The sequence below is a fragment of the Lutra lutra genome, chromosome 8 (assembly GCF_902655055.1).
Source record: "Lutra lutra chromosome 8, mLutLut1.2, whole genome shotgun sequence".
In the NCBI taxonomy this organism is placed as follows: domain Eukaryota; kingdom Metazoa; phylum Chordata; class Mammalia; order Carnivora; family Mustelidae; genus Lutra; species Lutra lutra.
In genome coordinates this window covers 133409097-133428118 of record NC_062285.1, presented here as the reverse complement: position 1 = coordinate 133428118, position 19022 = coordinate 133409097, and the positions used below count along the sequence as shown (strand labels likewise).

General features: G+C 55.3%; 1 protein-coding gene across 1 annotated transcript; it reads left to right on the top strand.

Moving 5' to 3' along the window:
* The first annotated feature begins 2426 nt into the window (after positions 1-2426).
* FOXRED2 (FAD dependent oxidoreductase domain containing 2) lies at positions 2427-18894 on the top strand. The gene is made up of 8 exons (XM_047741031.1): positions 2427-3635; positions 5109-5360; positions 5509-5772; positions 6761-6927; positions 9227-9392; positions 10646-10887; positions 12258-12428; positions 16112-18894. The coding sequence occupies exons 1-8, from the start codon at positions 3088-3090 to the stop codon at positions 16354-16356; spliced, it is 2055 nt and encodes a 684-aa protein (XP_047596987.1). The 5' UTR covers positions 2427-3087; the 3' UTR covers positions 16357-18894.
* Positions 18895-19022: the final 128 nt, after the last annotated feature.

Below are 19022 nucleotides of genomic sequence, written 5' to 3'. Positions count from 1 at the left end.
CATTTCATACTCCTGTTAGAGGGTGAATGTCCTAGATGTTTCTGTTCTTGGAACCACCTGACATGCTCCTTTGCCGGGGATGGTTGTCAGTTTTCTGAGGCACCTAACAGAGGTCCCCCTGAGAGGTCTGTTTGCACAGGCAGGGCTGCCCGCTGGCCATGTGCCCGACTCAGCTCCTGCCCGTAGAGAGACCAATCACTCGTAAAGGGAAGGAGGGCACGACGGTCTTTGAAGGTTGGGGTGGGTGTGCAGCTTACGAAGGAGACTGCCCCAGAAGATTCTGATGGGTGTCCCACTGGGTGGTGATGACTGGTTTGTAAATTGTCTTCAAGCTTGGTTTGGGCTGGTGACAGAGTCTTAAGCCGGCACCCTCAAGGCAGTGTGTCATAAATCAGCTACAGAATGCTTAGGATATGTAAACTTTTTATAAGGGAATAGCATTGTATTCCTGATGGTTTGAGGTAATTACCCTACCTGGTATTATACTAAGCTTTCTATAAATATCTCATCTGAGCCTGACGCAGAACAGGAGTGCTGGTCAGAGTGGTGTCATTGTACTGATGAGGAAACAGGCTCAGCTCTTGAGTAACATTCCTGGTTACTATTTTAATCAGAATAATTGAGCCCAGGGGGTCGTGGTGGCTCAGTGGGAAATCTGGTTGTCCCTCTGCCCTTCCTCTTGCTCATGGTCTCTCTCTCTTTCTCAGAATCTTTAAAAATAATAGTAGTAATTGAGCCTCAGCAACCAAACATTTAGTGGTTTCGCTGAAGTTAATTAAGGCATGCAACATGCTTCTTGGGGAGTCTTCAAAATAGGTAGATTGTCCAAAAGCACACGTGAAAGTGTTAAGTGCCATGAGGTTTCGGAGTTGAGCCTGGTCCTCACCAGACTGGCTTTGCAGACCAGGATGCAGCCCCGGGGGGATTAGCCGGGATGAGTGGGCAGGTGGAAGTCAGTTTCAGCCTCGGACCCTAAAACTGCACCAGCTTCCACAGGCTTCGTTTGCTTTATCTTTCCACTACTTTTCTCCATCCTTCTTGGGGCCATCAAGCTGATGGCTTCAGTCCTGACTCAAACCTTCCACCGCATCCTTGCTGCCTGTGAGCCCACTGTCAAGGCCCGGCCGGCCATACTTCATCAGTCCTGATTTCCCTCTGCTCACCAGATAAGACCAGCAGCTAATTCCAGTGCTTCATTTACCTGCACCCATTCTCACATCGTCCCAACCACCAAGAAGCAGATGTTCCTACTTTGTTTCTGGCAAGGTACTTCTGCTTTCAAGGTTTATTCAACAAATGCTTACTGGTGGCTTGCTGTATCCGAGGTCCTGGAGGAAGCACAGAGGCCACCAGAGTGACTAAGATCATTTCTGCTCCATTGACCTTTTCTCTGAGGCAGACACAAGCTATAAATAGATACGTGGCACTCCTTGGGGGTACTTTTGTTCTGAGAGGTCAAGGAAGACTTCTCTAGGAAAGGTCCCAGGGACAATTTTTAATAAAAAGCTCCAGCCGTGCAAAGTTAGATCATCGAGTTCTCTCCACACCAGGCATGGCTGCCTTTCCACGAGAACACTCAGCCCCATCTCATTGGACTACTTAATGCCCCTCCAAGGTTCCTGTACCTCTCAGAAAAGGACATATGTTCTGCTCCTGTAAATCTGAAGCGGGATCCACGTTCCCCCTGCTCAAAGCCAGCCTCGATTATCCAGTTCACCTGAACAGTGGTTCAGGATCATCTCCCGCCATTTCCGTTCCCTCTCCTGCAGCCATGCCCATTGCTGTGCATTCCCAGCGGGTTTGTGTCTACACTGGCATACCGTGGGCCACTTTGTTTACATTACCAAGAATGAAAACATGACAAAAAACTTCTTGGAGAGCTCGTAATTTAGTGTAAGGGGGACGGGGGATTAATTCCAGGTTCCACTTAACCGTTTGGTCCCTCAGGCAAATCACAGCTAAACCTCCATTTGGCCAGTGACTACAGAATGTGGGAAACAGAATCGCCTACCTCTCCTGGTTGGTGGGACAACCAGCCAGTCGTGCATGTTACTGAGGAAATAACAGACCGAATCACTGTGGCAAACACCCGTTTTTTCTGTCCCGACTTCGACCTGGTTTCCAGTCCCCCCAAAACTGGTTAACCAACAAGTGTCCGGCTACGTTACCGATGTTAAGAACTAGGTTTATCTCCAAAAGCCATCTGCTCCCGCGCCTCCCCTGCACGTGGAGAGGCACAGCTTTAACACAAGAGCCCTGCGCCCCAGCGTGACCCAATCCGCAGCGGTACCAGCCCCCCAGCTCCCAGCCCGCAGGCAGCACGTGCGCGCTTTGCCCGGCGCCCCCGAGCCCGTGCCCACCCCGCCCCTCCCGGCGTGCCGCGCGCCGCGCACGTGACCCCGCCCCCTGCCATTGGCCGGGCGGGGGGGGGCGGGGCCGCCGCGGCGCCAGCGGGCTGAGCGCGGCCTCAGTCGACTGCTGGCTGTCGCTCGTGCGGCAGGGAGGTCCGCGGTCGGTGCAGAGAGGCAGGCGCTGCAGGCGTGGGCACCGCGCACGCTCGGAGAGAGGCCTCGCGGAGAGCTGCGCCGGCAAGAGTGTGGCCTTCTGTCGCGTGGAGGCAGGTGTGCTGGGCCGGCACAGTCACGTGATCGAGGAGTCCGGCGCGGGGGCACCCGGAGGGGGCGGGGCCCCGCAGGCCACACCTCCTTCGGTCTCGAGGGCGGGGGCGTAGCCAAAGAGACCTGTTCCTCTAGGGTATGAGCTGGGGAGGGCTCGGGAAGGGTGTCAGGCACCCTTCAAATTAGGGGAAGAATGGGGGAACACCCACCCTCATACCACCAGGGCAATAAGAAAGGGGGTGGCGCTCCTGGGAACCAAGGCCCTGGAGGAGACGGAGGCGTTCAGATTTCCTGGGGGGAGCCCTAGATCCGAGCTTGAAAGGATGGGGGCAGGCAGATGAGCTCACAGGGCCTTGGGCTCCAGTCCTGGCTCGACCTCCGATTGCGGTGAGCGCCCAGGCGAGCCCCTGCCCCTCGCTTCGAGGGGCCATCCGGGGTCCAAGACCCCACAACCCCGGGCTGCCACAGGATGGGCCTCTGGGCCACGGCCCAGCTGTGGGGCCCGCCGGGGCTGCTCCTGACCTTGGCCCTGCACCTGGCTCTGTACCTGCACTCGGCCCAGACCTCGGTACCCCCACCCCGGGACTACTGCGTCCTGGGTGCAGGGCCCGCGGGCCTGCAGATGGCCTACTTCCTGCAGCGGGCCGGGCGGGACTATGCGGTGTTCGAGCGCGCCCCGCAGCCGGGCAGCTTCTTCACGCGCTACCCACGCCACCGCCAGCTCATCAGCATCAACAAGAGACACACCGGCAAGGCCAATGCGGAGTTCAACTTGCGCCACGACTGGAACTCTCTGCTCAGCCACGACCCCCGGCTGCTCTTCAGACACTACTCCCGCGCCTACTTCCCCGACGCGGGAGACATGGTGCGCTACTTGGGCGACTTTGCCCAGCGCCTGGGGCTCCACGTGCTGTACAACACGACCATTACTCACGTCACTCTGCACAAGGCCCGGCAGGCCTGGAACGGCCATTACTTCATCCTGACCGACCAGATAGGTCACACACACCAGTGCAGGTAAGGAACGCCTCCCAGAGCCCCCCTGCTGGCACCCCTTGGTCGGCAGGAGATGTGGAAGAAATGAGAGAATAAGGTCTTTACTTTTTTTTTTCTTTTAAAGATTTTATCTGTCACGGTCACTGTGACACCAGCATTGGGTACTCAGCATCGTCTAGCTTATATACCCAAAAGTCCTTCCTGAGGAGCATCTCCTAGAACTAGTGTTCCTCCGAAGACATGCTGGGGAAGATGTCCAGCAGGTGTTAGACGGGCTCAGTAGACTTTCAGACTGAACTAGAGCAGGAGGCCCCACAGGCAGAGGTGCCGGCGTTCAGTTTTAGCTTGCTTTGGCTTGGGAGAAAGCTTAATACTGTGTAGACAACCCAAACTCCAAGCACACACTGTACTGCCCTGATTTCCTCCTCACAATGACCCTGGGGGCAGTTCACTGATCCTTGATTTACAGATGAAGAGCTCCGGCGGGAGAAGTTGAGTCACTGGTGCTGTGTCACACAATCTGAGCCCGTCTTCCTCACCCCGAAGCCTGTACTTTTCTGCTACACCAGGCTGCCTCCCCCTCCCAGGCTAATGGGCTGCCACTTGGCTCCAGGCAGGTGCCGGGAGGTCATCTTCTCAACGCCCTTCGCCAGAGGCCCAGCCTTGTCCTTTGCTTGCTACAGCCCAGGAAAGAAGGGCTGTGCCAGCCTGGGACCCTTGCATTCTAGCCCGCCAGACATCCGCCTAGGGGAGTCAGATCCCAGCTGGGTGGGCAGGGGTCGGAAAACAAGGAGCCACAAGGGCTGCGGATGTCTTCTACAAGCCCTCCGGTTCTGTTTTCGAAACCACCTGTAATCAAATCACCGTGCAGCCCTGCCCAGGACTGTAACGCCCTCCAGCATGAATCAGTTGGGCTGATCTGGTTTCAGATTCTGACTTGGCTATTGTAGGAGCTCGGGAGGCCATAGCCTCTAGGGCCTATGTTCCCTCACCTGGAAAGCCAAAGAACACCAACTCAGGGCTGCTTTAGGCAGTGAGGTGATGCACAAAACACTCGGTAGGGGCCTGGGACAGAATTCCTGCTCGGCAGTCCCTTGCATTGGCCCGGCCATCAGAAAAGGGAAAGTGGCCCAAAGAAAAAGGGAAGAGTCATTTTCAACACTGAGGGAGATACTTGGCCTGCCTGCTGTGTTCAACATTAGGGGAATTACTTAATTTCTCGTGTTCCCTTCGCAGTCAGAGAGTTGAATGAATTCTCACGTTTGGCATCATCCCAGTGCGGGGTAAAGGAGACGTCCACTGGAGTGGGCCTGGGAGGGGCAAGGGTGAAAAGTCTGTCGGATACTCTGGGATAGGTCAGTAAACGGATGAATGAACGGACGTTCTCCTCTGGCTTTTTTAGGAGCCGGCAGCCTGGGGGAGGTGGGGGAGCTGGGTGGCAGGTGCAGGGAGTAATTTTCACGTCGCGGTCTTCCATCTGTCCCCTCCCTGCAGTGTGCTTCTCGTGGCCACGGGTTTGTCAGTCCCCAACCAGGTTGACTTCCCAGGCTCCGAGTACGTGGAGGGGTACGAGTCTGTGTCCGTGGACCCCGAGGACTTCGAGGGTCAGAATGTACTGATCCTGGGGCGCGGGAACTCTGCCTTTGAGACGGCGGAGAACATCTTAGGTGTCACCAACTTCATCCACATGCTGAGCCGCTCCCGGGTCCGGCTGTCTTGGGCCACCCACTACGTGGGAGACCTCAGGTACGCTGCGAGCTGCTCGTGGAATCCGTTCCGCCAGCCCCCTCCAAAGCCATTCCTGACCCCACTGGAACAAGCACCCCTTCCTCTGAGTCTTCTCGTGCCCCGTTCAGACTCCTTTCTCTCTCCTGGCGTTCCCCTCGGGCCCCAGGGCCATCAACAATGGGCTGCTGGACACCTACCAGCTGAAGTCCTTGGACGGGTTGCTCGAGTCCGACCTGACGGATCTGGCCATCGTGAAGGACCGCGAGGGCAAGTTCCACGTCACCCTGAAGTTCTTCCTGGAGGAAGGCAACCAGAGTGCCGACGCCATCACCCTCCCCCAGGACGACAACGACAACTTTGCCATGCGCGTGGCCTATGACCGGGTCATCCGCTGCCTTGGCTGGAACTTTGACTTCTCTATTTTCAACAAGTGAGTCCACACAGCGGGGGAGCTGGGGTCTCCTCGCGAACCCCTTCTGACACCTCCCCAGGAGGCAGAGAGTCACCATCCCGTGGGCCGGCGGTGGGGCTCTCGGGACGGCGCCATCAGGGTGGACATGGATGCCGCCTGGTCCCCCACCCAGGGTGGGAGCCTACCGTCCTGACAAGGACGGGCGGCCCAGAGGCCCTCCGTCCCGGAGCAGCAGCCACAGGGGGCCTTCCTCTGCGCAGGGATCTTCCACCCGACAGACAGGAAAGGGAGCTCGGGGGAATAAGGAAGGGGAACTTGCTGAGAGACCGCGTTAGCATAGCGGCTAAGGACACAGGCTCTGAGGTCGGTTTGAGATACTCTGCGGACCAAATCTGCGGGCTCTGGGAACGTCACTTAACCAGGCTGTGCCCACTTTGTTCATCACTAAAACGGAGAGCATAGTTCTCTCTCATAGGGCTGCTGTGAGGAATAACATGGGAAAGTACTTGGTATATCTTGTAGGCTTCATAAAATGGTAAGACACCGAGTTCACTTATAATTGTTTTCAACCGCTTTGCTTGACACGTTGCTGCCCCAGTACCTTGGCAAAGCTCAGGATCAAAGAATCCGTTCAGCGTGTCTCCCTTTCCTCTGGCCAAGACACGGGCAGATGTGGAGAAACTGGAGGGCCTGAAGCGGACCCCCTCATCCCAGCACGACCCCCAGGGCCCTGCTGGAGCCCAGAGCCTAGCCTTGAGTCAGGCTTGAACCTGGCTCTGTCCCTGACTCACCACATCTTCAAGATGAGCCTCAGGGACTTCCTCTGTCAAACAGAGATCATCACACCCAGCTCCTAGGGGCCTGGTGTGGTTTCAACACAACAAGCAATATGAAGCACGTGCACTGAGCTCGGTGCCGAGCACACAGTACACTCGTACACAGCAGTGTACACAGCAGTGTTTTGTACACAGCAGTGATTTTTACGAGCAACCCTTTCGGCTCACAGGTCCCTCAGACTGTCTTCCGGGGGCGAGTTCAGCAAGAAGTACCCACTGATCAAAGCCAGCTATGAGTCCAAAGGAAGCCGGGGTCTCTTCGTGCTGGGCACCGCCAGCCACTCCGTGGATTACCGCAAGTCTGCAGGGGGCTTCATCCACGGTTTCCGCTACACAGGTGAGCCGGCGGAGAGAACCATCCCCAGGGTTCGTAAACAGACCCTGATTCACGGCAGCCTTCCCGGGAGTGCTTGTCGGTAGTCGTCTTAAAATCGCTGTCTGGGACAGAGGGCTGCAGGTTTCATGGGCTGAGGACAGATCTCGAGAAGCATCAGAGAAGGTGTGAGAACAGGGCCATGTGGGCGTGACGTGTGGCTTGCCCTAGTCCCGTGCCAGTCGAGCAGCAGGCATTGGCAAGGAGGCAGAGCCTGAAGAGGGGTTGTGGGGGTCCCTCCCCAGCAGGGCGGGCTGAGAGGTGAGCCTTCGTGACCTCTCTGGGAGCCTCTTTCGGACGCGGTGGCGTCGGAGGCGTAAACGAGGTGAACTCTCGGCCCTCGCAGGGCTGTCGTAAGAACTAAGACGATACCTGGGGACCTTGGAGCTACAAAGCATCGTGCACAGATGCTTTGGGTAGCCACAAATCCCAGTAAAAACTATGGGCTGGATGACGTCAGTTCTGAGGGTATAAACACTCTGCGCGCCAGACAGGCTGATGGTGGGCGCCTGTTACATGGGCCTGGTCTGATTTTGCCACAAACACCAGAAGGGTCCTCCGTCCTGCACTCCGGCGTTTCTGTATTTAATTTGATGACTCCCATTGGCTTAATGCTTATGTTTGCATTTTACTGTCCTTCCAGTTTGTCAGGGAAAAAGAGCCGTGTTTGATTTTCCAGACGATGTATTTTATGTCCTGTGTGTGATCAGAGAAGGAAACCAGAGAGAGGGTGTTAGCTGTCTGTAAACCAGGACATCCACAGATCAAATACACACATATGTGCGCGCGCGCACACACATACCTGGAATGGAAGTGTCTGTCCCTTTAGCTGTGTCTCCCCACTAAGAAATCCTCATCAGTGTTTTCCTCCCTGCACCTGCTGTCCTGGCAGATTCTGCCCCGTCTCCCCCCCTTCCTTCTGTCCCCCGATCTTTCCTCAGCTCCAAGACCGAATCCTCACGGCAGCTCCGTGAGGCAGGGCCTGTCATTTCCGCTCCACTTCCCGATAAGGAAACTAGGGCACAGAGAGCTTAAGTAACTTCCCCCAAGTCCCCCAGCCGGTGGATGGCAGACGGGTAATTTGAATCCACGAGTGTTGTCTGACCCTCAAGCTTGCAGCCAACCACTGAGCTTCGGGCATGTGGGCGACAGTCCTGGGTGTTCATGCGCCGACCGCTGTGTGGTCACTACTAGGAGCGGAGGGCCCTGCGGGGGGGAGGGCCCGTGCGGCTGTGCACATCCCGTTCATCCTGCCCCAACCTGAGAAACCGGTCCCTGGGGAGACCAGAAGCAGTCAGTAAGGCAGAGGAAAGCCAACAGAAGAGAAAGTAGGAAGGGCACAGACCGTAACTGTGTGGACAATTACTCCCGACGCCCAGCCCGTCCGTCCCCATGCTGTATCTGTCAGCCCACCGGCCTCCCTCTGCTGACCCGGGCGTCTTTGTCTCTCCTGACAGGTCTTCCCACTGCCAGAGGTTTCTCTGGCTTCCTATCCAGCTGCAGGGTCTCTGCCAAAACACCTGTTTCTTAAAGAAATTTTCCCTTTTCTCTGCTTACAGCTTAAGTCTCTCTCCACGCTCCCCGTCTCCCCCAGGACCGCTTCAGCTCCTCGGGGTGCCATGCCGAGCTTTGCCAGGCCCCGGCCAGCTCGCCTTTCCAGGCTGGTCCCTCGCCTGCTTCTCAGAATGGGCCAGGCTCTCTCAAGATGGTCGCCCTTTCATCAGGAGCCCGTCCCCAGACTCCATTCGCTGTGTCCGTCCTCAACTCTGTGCAGAGGGACAGCTGTCGCTTTCCTGCCCTTACATCAGTCTGTCTTTGTGACAGTTTGGAGTTAGGCAGTGAAGGAGAGGGGACGCTGAAAGGGTCTCCAGCTGGGGCCTGAGAGAAAGGGGAACTGTGGCCAGGGGAGCAGGGTGAGAGGCCGGCACAGGGTCTGGGGCTCACAGAGCAGCTGGGAGGGGTGGTGTGGGTGGCCTGGAGCCCGAGCCTGCCACGCCCATCCTTGCAGCTACCATCAGGGCTGCTTTCACACCGGAAGCAGAACTGGGGAGCCTGACCGATTAGGCAGCAGAGCCCAAAACACTGTCCATCTGGCCCATAGTGTAGGAAGCCTCCGCTGACCCCGCCACAAAGGCCTCCTCTTGGTGCCACACATGCAGGCGTGTCTTGAGTTCCAAGAAGTCCGTGAGGATTGGACAGGCGTCAGGCGGTGAAGGAGCAGATATTAAGGGCGTCATGCCTTCCCTCCCTCTGGCCTTTCCAGTGCGTGCTGTTCACCGCCTGCTGGAGCATCGCCACCACGGCGTCGCCTGGCCCTCCACCGAGCTCCCCACCTCACAGCTGACCAGCGCCATCATCCGGCGTGTGAACGAGGCTTCTGGGCTCTACCAGATGTTCAGTGTGCTGGCTGACGTCGTCCTGCTGAAGGAGTGAGTAGCCCGGCTTCACCGTTCTTTACCCTGTCCTAGCTCTTCTCTGCCTATTCCAGGTGTGGAGGGGCTCTGGGGCTCCCTCCTCAGGTGAAGCCTGCGGGGAGACAGGGGAGATCGATTCTGGGGGCAAACATCAGGGAAATCGACACCACAGGTAGACAGACAGCCCTAGATGTCCGTTGTAGCTTTGCCACTTTCGACCTGTGTGACCTGGACCAAGTCATGTAGCCTCTCTGAGCCTTTCTCTCACCCGCACAGTGGGGATAATCACACCTGGTGGGCAGAAGTAAAAGCCACTGGGAGACCACAGTTGGCCCCAGGTGGACAAGCGGTAAACCGCAGTGATGTGATCCCCCAGTGTGGATCGGCAGGCTCCCTCGGGCCAGGACCGGCTGGGCTCCTTATCAATTAAGTGACAGGTGGCAGATCCCAGGTGACACCCAGCAGAGCAGGGAGGGAGAGGGGCTGTGGGTGAGGGTGCTCTGAGGACAGGTGGCAGGTGAGAAACAGAGGGGATCCCTCAGTCAGAGGGGGAGTAGCCCGACCCAAAGCCAGGGAGGGCCACAGGCACCAAGTTCAGGGACACACAAGGATTTCACAGTGATCAGCGCAAGGTATCCCATCCCCCTGACTCCTCTCTTCCATTCCCATTCTCCACCTTCAGATTCTCCATAAACCCGTAAGCCCTACCTTCAAATTACGTCAAGAATCTGACCGCCTCTCCCCAGCCCCAAGACTGCCGCCTTAGTCCAGAGGCACAGCGTCTGTCACCTGAACTAACCACGGCCTCCCACCTTGGCCCCGTGGTCTGCTTTCCACACGGCGGCCTGGCAGTCCTCTCAAAACATAAGTCACACATAGTCAGCTCTGCTCAGTACTCTCCAGGGGCCAGGGGGCCATCAGAGCACACACGAGCCCTCCTCGACCTGCCCCCGGGGCCACTCCAGCCACATCGGCCTTCTTCCTGTCCCTGGAAGACACCATAGCAGTCGCTCCCTCCCAGGGCTTTCCTGTTACTGTCCTGTCAGCCTGGGTCACCCACTCCCCAGATACATTTCAGGTTGCTTGGAGTTTTCTGGAATCTGTCCCAGTGTAAGCCAGGGCTCAGTGTGACAGTAATGGTAAAGTGAGGTGTGTGGGGATGACCAGCAGCTGTACACTGTACAAGGGACACGCGCGTGCACGCACACACTCCTCAGCTCTGCCACAGCACTGAGGGTCTCGCCCTCCCGCGCTGCCATTGTCCCCAGGAACGCTACGGCATTTGAGTACCTGGAGGAGTTCCCCGTGCAGATGCTGGCCCAGCTGGAGACCATCACGGGAAGGAAGGCCAGGCACGGGCTGTTCGTCATCAACATGGAGTACGGCAGAAACTTCTCTGGGCCCGACAAGGACGTCTTCTTTTATGACCGGTCTGTGGGGCACACGGAAGACGCCTGGCAGTCTAACTTCCTCCATCCTGTCATCTACTACTACAGGCATCTTCCCACCGGTGAGCGCGGGCCTCTGCTCTCCCCCGAGCGCAGGCTTCCTTCCAGGAGCTGGGCGCTGCTCAGACCCCGGGTCTCTCTCCTGTCACACCTGTCACCTCTCACACTTTTCCCGGCTGGCAGAGGACACTGGGGAGCTCCACCCAGAAACCCAATGGGGCAGAAGGTCCAGGAATAAGAAACAGTGTTCCCAGATTCGGGCGCATACCGTGATCTGGGCAGGCCACACGTGGAGTGTCGTGACCCCCTCCAGGCGTCACACAGCAAGAGGGACAGCCTTGCTATGTGTGTCCAAAGGAGGGCGAACATGAAGGGAGAGGGGCCCTGGAGACAGACTCTCAGAGGGACCGGGGAGAGGTGCTGGAGGTAGTTACCACAAGCTGGTAGCCTGAAAAGCACAGAAAAGCTGGGCAGTGTTCTCAGGCCGTGCTTTCCTTGCTGTGTGGCCTGGGACCATTCCTGGAACTCTCTGAGCCTCCGCTTCCTCATTTGAAAAATGGGGATAACAGCAGGATTATGTGAGGATAAATGAGATGAAGAACACAGAATGTGGGGCGCCTGGCCACCTCAGGCGGTGGAGCATGTGATTCTTGATCTTAGGTTGTGAGTTCAAGCCCCACTTTGGGTGTAGAGATTATTTAAAAGATAAATAAAATCTTCCCAAAAAAAGCACAGCACACCAGCGCGGTACCTGGCACAGAGTAGCTACCAGTAGGTGAACCCCCCCCTCCCACCCCCGGGGACACCACTCCTGCTTCAGAAACTGAAGAGCTGTCCCTTGGAAGAGGATGCCCTAAAAACAGACAGAGGTGGTGTCAGCAGGTAGAAGTGACAGGAACTCCGGGTTCTCGTCAGAATCGGGAGCAGCAACTAATCAGAGCTGTCACAGTGGAACGGGTCACCCCTAGAGTCGAGTTTCCCAGTACGAGGGTGGTTGAGTCCTGGCTTAATGGCCGCCTGCCTGGGATGCCACAGAAGGGTCCCCACAGCAGGCAAGAAGCTGGCCTAGGTGAGCCCTCGGGCCCCTTTCGAGGCAGGGCCTCTGAGTTGTGTCCCAGAAAGGGCCGTTCGGAAGCCGTCACAAAGAACCTCAGTCCACATGCGCCTTAGAAAGACCCCGGGCGTGAGTCATTAGTCTTGGTTCCGCTTTCTGACACCACAAGGAACAGATCTAGTCTCTTCCTCATGCCAGCCTTGCGGACACAGCGATGGCTGTGGGACAGGCCAGCAGCTGCCCAGCACAGTGTGTCGGGAAAGCTGAGCATGAGGGAGCGAGGGAAGCATCTGGGACATGTGGGAACCACATTGTCATCTCCGGGATGGGAAGCCCAACCTCCAGGCTCTGACACGACTCCCCCTCTCCGCCCCACAGAGCAGGAGGTGAGGTTCCGCCCTGCCGGCTGGGCCCTGCCTAGGCCCACGGCCATCCACCACGTCGTGGAAGATTTCTTGACCGACTGGACCGCCCCGGTGGGGCATATCCTGCCTCTGAGGCGCTTCCTGGAGAACTGTTTGGACACCGATTTGCGAAGCTTCTATGCAGGTAACCTAAGTTCCTAGAAGGACCAAAAGGACTGAGCAGGATGTTGAAAAAAGATGGGATCAATCCGTGCCCTGCGGAGTTTTCAGAATTCATAACGAGAACCTACACCCGAGAATTCTGTTATCCACAAGGTAGAGATGTTCAGAGAGACCCTTACCAGTCCAGCACACCTGAAGCGCTGAGTAGAATTCATTTCTTAAAGAACTGGAAGGGGGAGAAAAGGGAGCTCTGAGAAAACCATAAAGCCCCTGCTGGATGTGGGGTAGCTGCCAGCCATCAGCAGGAGCCAAGAGCCTGGGTAACTGAACCATGCTTGGGGGCGGGAAGGTGAGGCTGGGGCGGGGAGGGAGGTCTGTTTAGAGACCTTCACCTAAGCTCAGATCTCAGTGGCTCAAGGAGGCACAAAACACTCTCAAGAGGGAGATGGCGGAGACTCGGGCTTTTTGGTTCTGGGTAGAATAAGGGAAAATCTCCCCCTGAGAATTTCTAACCACTAAGCCTCCCTCATGTGAGTTTGGGGCCAAACCTCACAGTCCTCATAGTGTAAAAATCACAGAAGGAAATGCAAGTCTTCTATGAAGAAACAAACTTTTTTTTTTAAAGATTTTATTTGTTAGAGATCACAAGTAGGCAGAGAGGCAGGGAGAGAGAGAGGAGGAAGCAAGCTCGCCACTGAGCAGAGAGCCCGACGCAGGGCTTGATCCCAGGACCCAAGGATCATGACCTGAGCCGAAAGCAGAGGCTTTAACCCACTGAGCCACTCAGGCGGCCCAAGAAACAAACTTTAAAACTAGAGAAAGGGGCAGGGGGGCACCTGGCTGGCTTAGTCAGTTAACGGCTGCCTTTGGCTCAGGTCAAAATCCCAGGGCCCTGGGATCGAGGCCCAAGTCGGTCTCCTTGTTCAGTGGGGAGCCTGCTTCTCCCTCTGCCTCTGCCCCTCCCCCCTTCTTGTGCACACACATACATTCGCATGCACTGTCTCTCAAATAAATAATAAAACTTTTAAAAAAATAAAACTGGAGAAATACATATATACATAAAAGAAAACTAGGGCTCAGGGAGCCTAGATTCAGTCAGTTAAGCGACCGAATCTTGGTTTCAGCTCAGATCATGACTCAGATCATGACCCCGAGTTGGGTTCCACACTCAGCATGGAATCTGCTTGTCCCTCCTGCTCTACTTCTCCCCCTGGCCCCGCTCTCTTCCTCTCTCTCTCTCGAATAAATAAAGAAAGAAAAATTTAGAGCTCAAAAAGTTTCCACAGATAAAGTTCCAAGTAAGTTGTTCCAAGTAAGTTCCAAGTAAAGTTCCACCCCCAACCCCCAAGCAAAAAGCACTTAACACATAAGGACACAAACCTCTGTGAGGGAGTGTCAGCAGAAAAAAAAAAAAAAAAACTTCTGGATCAAACCAAAAAGAGTACGGGAATTGGAATAGTTAAAAATAGAGGATACAAAGTCTGCCTAAAATATCTAAAGAAATGAGAAAACAGATTATCAAAGATGTAATTGGGCAGCATTCAGGAAGAACCAAATAAAACTTGTGGAAATGAAAAAATATATAACTAGAAACAACCTAGGGGCGCCTGGAGGGCTCAACCAGTTAAGCATCTGACTTGTGATTTCAGCTCAGGTCATGCTCTCAGGGTCCTGGGATCGAGCCCTGTGTCAAGGCTCTGTGCTCAGCAGGGAGTCTGCTTGGGATTCTCTCTTTCCCTCCATCCCTCTACCCTGCTCACAAGCTCACTTTCTCGAAAGCAAATAAATAAATGTAAAAAAAAAGAACTCAACCTAAAGATAAAGTAGCACATTAGACAGAGATGAAGAGAGAATCGGTGAACTGGAAGGTAGCTCCGACAGAAGTCTGAGGACCCGGAGGGAGAAGTGACAGAAACAGGCCCAATTTCGGTCTTTTTTAAAACCCACTAAATGCCTAGAATATCTGCCCTTTTCTGTTCAGCAAACGTGTTGAACAGCAGTCGTATGTCAGGTACTATTCAAGTCAAATCAGGTGAAAGATGGTCAGTGTCTGGCCTGCAGGTCAGAGGACACATGTCCTTGTTTCAGCCCCAGGCTACATCGTCAGCCAACCTCAAAATCAAGAGGTATACACTGAGAGAGCTGGCTTAAAACAGCAGTGCAGGCTGATTGTCTAAATATATGTAGATGCTCAGACGTCATTCCCAGCACAGGGCTAAGCAACTTCCAAGTGCTGGCCTTCTGCAGACCATCAGCTGCCTTCCCGTGCTCGCCCGGGAAGTGACAGGAGGCAGGTCTAGAACTCTCCACTAAAAAATGGCTGCCTGTTTCTCAGGGTTTCAGGATTACTCAAAGATGGCCATGTCCCTGAGGGAGCATGTCCCGCCCTAGGTTACGGCTGCCTCAAGTACATCATCCCGACCTCGGGGCCCACTGGCAGAGGGCACTGCCATCCACTCCCTCAGTTGATGTGCGGCCGCTAGCTCTGGCCCTGGATTCTGCTGGGCTTCTCTGCCCCCTCCCTGCCCCCCCGGGGCCCTGAAGAAGGGGTGACCTATGTCATCAGAAGGTGGTGCTTGCCCAAAGCCCCCTTTCTGCCACTCTCCCAGCCTCCCCCTGCACCACAGTCCTCCCTGCTCGGGGAGGACTGTCATGCCCTGTGTTGCCAGGGGAACATCTGGACCGGAAGTCAGAACTGAGGTCAGAAGTGCCGTCCACGTGGCCCCTTAGAGCCTGTTCACCCATGTGGGCCTCACAACATCCTTTGTAACGTGCCCGAGTTTTTTGAGATCAAAGGTTCAAGACAGTTTTTGGATGTGCACTCCTTCCCATCCTGTCTCTAAATCCCGAGAAGACTGAGTCCCTTATCTGTTTCATCTTTTCTGTTGTTTTAAGACTTTATTTATTTGACACAGAGAGAGAGAGAGACAGTGAGAGAGGGAACACAAGCAGGGGGAGTAGGAGAGGGAGAAGCAGGCTTCCCGATGAGTGGAGACCCCAAGGGGCTCAATCCCAGGACCCTGAGAGCATGACCTGAGCCGAAGGCGGATGCTTAACGACTGAGCCACCCGGGCAGCCCTCTTTTCTGTTTTTTTTTAAGTCAAAGTTACATAAGCACTCAGCTAAAAGGCTTTTTCTCACTTCCACCTTCAGTCCCAGAAGGAAGTACTTCTGGCTCTTCTGGTGGTTTCTTTGTATTTCTGAATAAAAAGTACCCACAGCTGTTTCCTGACAGGGCCGACTTGACCCGTGCACCAGCTTTGCGCTGTTCCCCAGTGTTCTCTTCCCTCCCCCACCCCCGCACAGGGCTCACACCAGTGCTTTCCACACCGTATCTGCAACCCAGAGATGGCTGAGGGAATGAAGCCTTGCAGGCAGCTCTGAGCTCCCGGCCCCAGCCAGGCCAGCTTCCAGAAGGGAAGGCTGAGGGTCTGCTTCGCAGTAGCTGAGCTCCCAGTGGACTAGGCCCAGATCTCGGGACCTGAGTCATTTCTGTGGTTTGCTTTCCGTCTAGAGCCTCGTTCTTCCAGAATGTCCGGGCACCATCCTTGGAACTTCAGGGAGGGATGAGCCCCACGAAAGTCAGCTCCCGGGCTCACGGGGTGGAGGGCCCTGGGTGAGGCCCCGGGGCATCAGTACCCCTATCCCCCCACACCTCTCCCCACCCCCCTCGGTCTTACTCATTCATCTTTTGCTTTTGTGTAGAATCCTGCTTCCTGTTTGCGCTTACACACCAGAAGCTGCCGCCCTTCTGCCAGCAGGGGTACCTGAGAGCACAGGGGCTCGTGGGGACCGAGAGCCTCCGGCGGCACGGAGTAGAGAGCGGGCTCCTGCAGGACTACACCACGGCGGATAGGCGCCATGAGGATGGGGCCCGCAGGCCACTGGGTAGCTCCCGGGCCCCGGCACCCCCAGTCCGGCCCCTCGAGAGCAACAAGGAGGAGCTGTGACTACCAGGAGACTCCCAGCCAGGCCCCCAGCTGGCCCCTCCATCCCACTGATACATGGTTGTCAGAGACACTCAGACTGTCACAGTGACCAAGGCCACTGTGAGGGGTGGCCATGCGGTGGTCTCCCCTCCAGTCTGGTCCTTGGGCGCCTGGGAGATGAGATCCAGAGAAAGCCACCCTCGGCCAGGTGGGAGGCGCCTTCCACAGCCAGGCTTGTCTGCGAGTGAACTGTCACTGGGCACCAGGCTGGCTCGGTTCTGTCCCCATAAGTGCCCAGCGGTCCCATTTCCTTCTGGTCCACTCATCAGGTGAACTGGGATCCCACCCACCTGCGGACTGTGTCCCCAGTTGAGCTGTCCTCATCTTCAGAAGGGTTCGAGGCAGGCACTTCAAACCGAAGCTCTAACATCCTCAGCCATCTGGGGCAGGTGGGACTTTCACCCCTGATGAAGCGATCAGATCAGAGAAGTTAGGTGACTCCCAGGGTCCCACCAGGCATCCCTGTCTGGGTCCCCTCACCACTCTGCCTCGCCCTGCCCCCATCCCTGTTTCCAGAACCCGGGGCGGGGGCCAGCCCAGCTTACCATCATAGGCCCGCTGTCACCAGGCAGAGACGGGACAGCTCCTGCAGAGCCACCTTATCTCACCGGGCTTCTGCCCGAGCAGCAGGACTCAGAGCGGCGCCTGCCCCAGGACTGTGCTCCCTGACTTCTGTCTTCAGCACCTGTGCCGTCTGCGCTCCCCTCCTGCTCGGCACTTGCCGCTCGCCCTGCCCCTGCCCTCTGACAGCCCAAACAACTCCCTGCCTCTGGTCTGCCTGAGCAAGTTATGTAAAACTGTCCCCATGCTGGAAGGGAGGATTCTTTGCGAGGGGCCGGCTCCACCTGTTGTTGGTTCAAAGCGTGTGTGAGGTGTTTCTAACTGTGTCTGTGTGACGACGACAAGGCCTCTGCTCTCTGGTTGCCCAGCGGTCCTCACTCTTCTTCCCCACCAGGAATCTGCTCCCTTCATATGCGCCCATCAGGCCGTGTGAAGCATTCATACAGAAGAAGAATCATGGTGATTTTTTCAAAGCCAGGACCCAGATGATTCCTTTTTCATCCGTTCTTACTGGGTCCCTGCATCCACGCAGAATTCAAGGGACGCAGGCTTTCTGGATCCATGGCCCTTTTCTGGAAACTTCCTCTTGGCCTCCACTACTGGGCCCACCTCCTGTCTGCAGATCCCTCTCTCTCCAGTCGTGTGCAGTTAGAGCCGTGACACTCTGCAGCCCAAGCGTGTGACAGTACTTGGCATAGCTTCCCCAGGGGCGGGAACATCTAAAGATCTCTCCCTGATCCCAGAGCGTTGGGTCTGCCGTGTTTCTTACAGATGATACGTGAACCGGATTTGGGCCCCGTCAGCGCCTCCCCCTTCCTTTCCTAAGACTTTTTTTTAAAACAAATCTTTTCACTAGGACTGTTCCCATATTGCAGACCCTGCCACACACATCACACCTTACCAGCCACTGAAGGCAGCTGAGCGCCTTCTCCCAGTCGAAGTTCACAGTGCTGCTACAAAAAACTCACGGACGCCTGCGTGACCTCAGCTTCTGCTCCCGTCCTCTGCCAAATCGTCGATGCCCTCAGAATTTCAGCCAGCTTCGTCTGTGTTTCATAAGACCTGGCTCCATGGTGCAGCTGATCAGATGCCTTCCCTGGTATTCTCCATGTAAAACTGGTCAGTAATGTGGAAAAGAAATCTCACTTCAGATCCCTATTTCATACTTCAGAATTAAGTTCAGAGCAATTTTTAAAAGCCGTCTGGAAACTGGAGGTGACAAGGGAAAGCAAGGACTGTCCGACTTCAGAAGCAATGGGAAATTCCCCAGAGGAGAAGGTTTAACGTTTCCAACCCATACCTATTTTTTTTAAGTTTTTATTTAAATTCCAGTTAGTTAATGTTCCAGGTGAAATTTTGTGTTTTGTTTTGCTTTTTTTAACTGATCTCTACACCCAACGTGGGGCTCGAACTCCTGACTCCAAGATCAAGTGTCACATTCCACTGACCGTGCCAGCCAGGCGCCCTCCCTCCCATACTTAACTAATGTCGGTAATGTGACCATTTAAAGAAAAGGATAAAATTAAAAGGCAAACAGCATGGGTAAAAACAGTGACAGCAGAATACAACACACAAAAAATACTATATTACACAACTGATTGGAGTTAATGAGAAAAAAAAGACTAAGTAACTGATGGGACATTCACCCAATAAAATACCACATGGCTCTCAAAACCTCCCAGAGATGGGGAAGGGCCATGCCATAAAGCATACACGTGTGACAAAACCAATAGAAAAGAAGCAGGCAACGAGAGTGTAGTTAGTTGTGAACTACTTAAAGCTGTGTAAAGCTGGAAAGCCACAGATGGGGGAGACTGGAAAGGACATATCACAGAATGTCAACAGTAGTCCTATGAGGTTTATGGAGGCATTTTTCTTTCTCCAAATGTGTGGTTACACTGTATAGTGAAATAAATACATTTATTTTTTAAAAAATCATCTTTGCTTTTGGGATTTAAATTGCTGGGGGTGATAGGAGCCGGAAGCCCTCCCAGGGGACATGCTCTGCCTGGGTCCTCGTGGTGCCCATGGTTTCATCCCTCTCCCAAGTCCGGAAGACACCACAC

What these genes read in the sequence shown, in the direction of transcription:
- FOXRED2 (XM_047741031.1), top strand. Translation starts at nt 3,088, where the DNA reads ATGGGCCTCTGGGCCACGGCCCAGCTGTGGGGCCCGCCGGGGCTGCTC. An exon ending in GACGTCGTCCTGCTGAAGGA is followed by an intron (nt 9,393 to 10,645) that starts GTGAGTAGCCCG and finishes CATTGTCCCCAG; the next exon opens with GAACGCTACGGCATTTGAGT. An exon ending in TTTGCGAAGCTTCTATGCAG is followed by an intron (nt 12,429 to 16,111) that starts GTAACCTAAGTT and finishes GCTTTTGTGTAG; the next exon opens with AATCCTGCTTCCTGTTTGCG.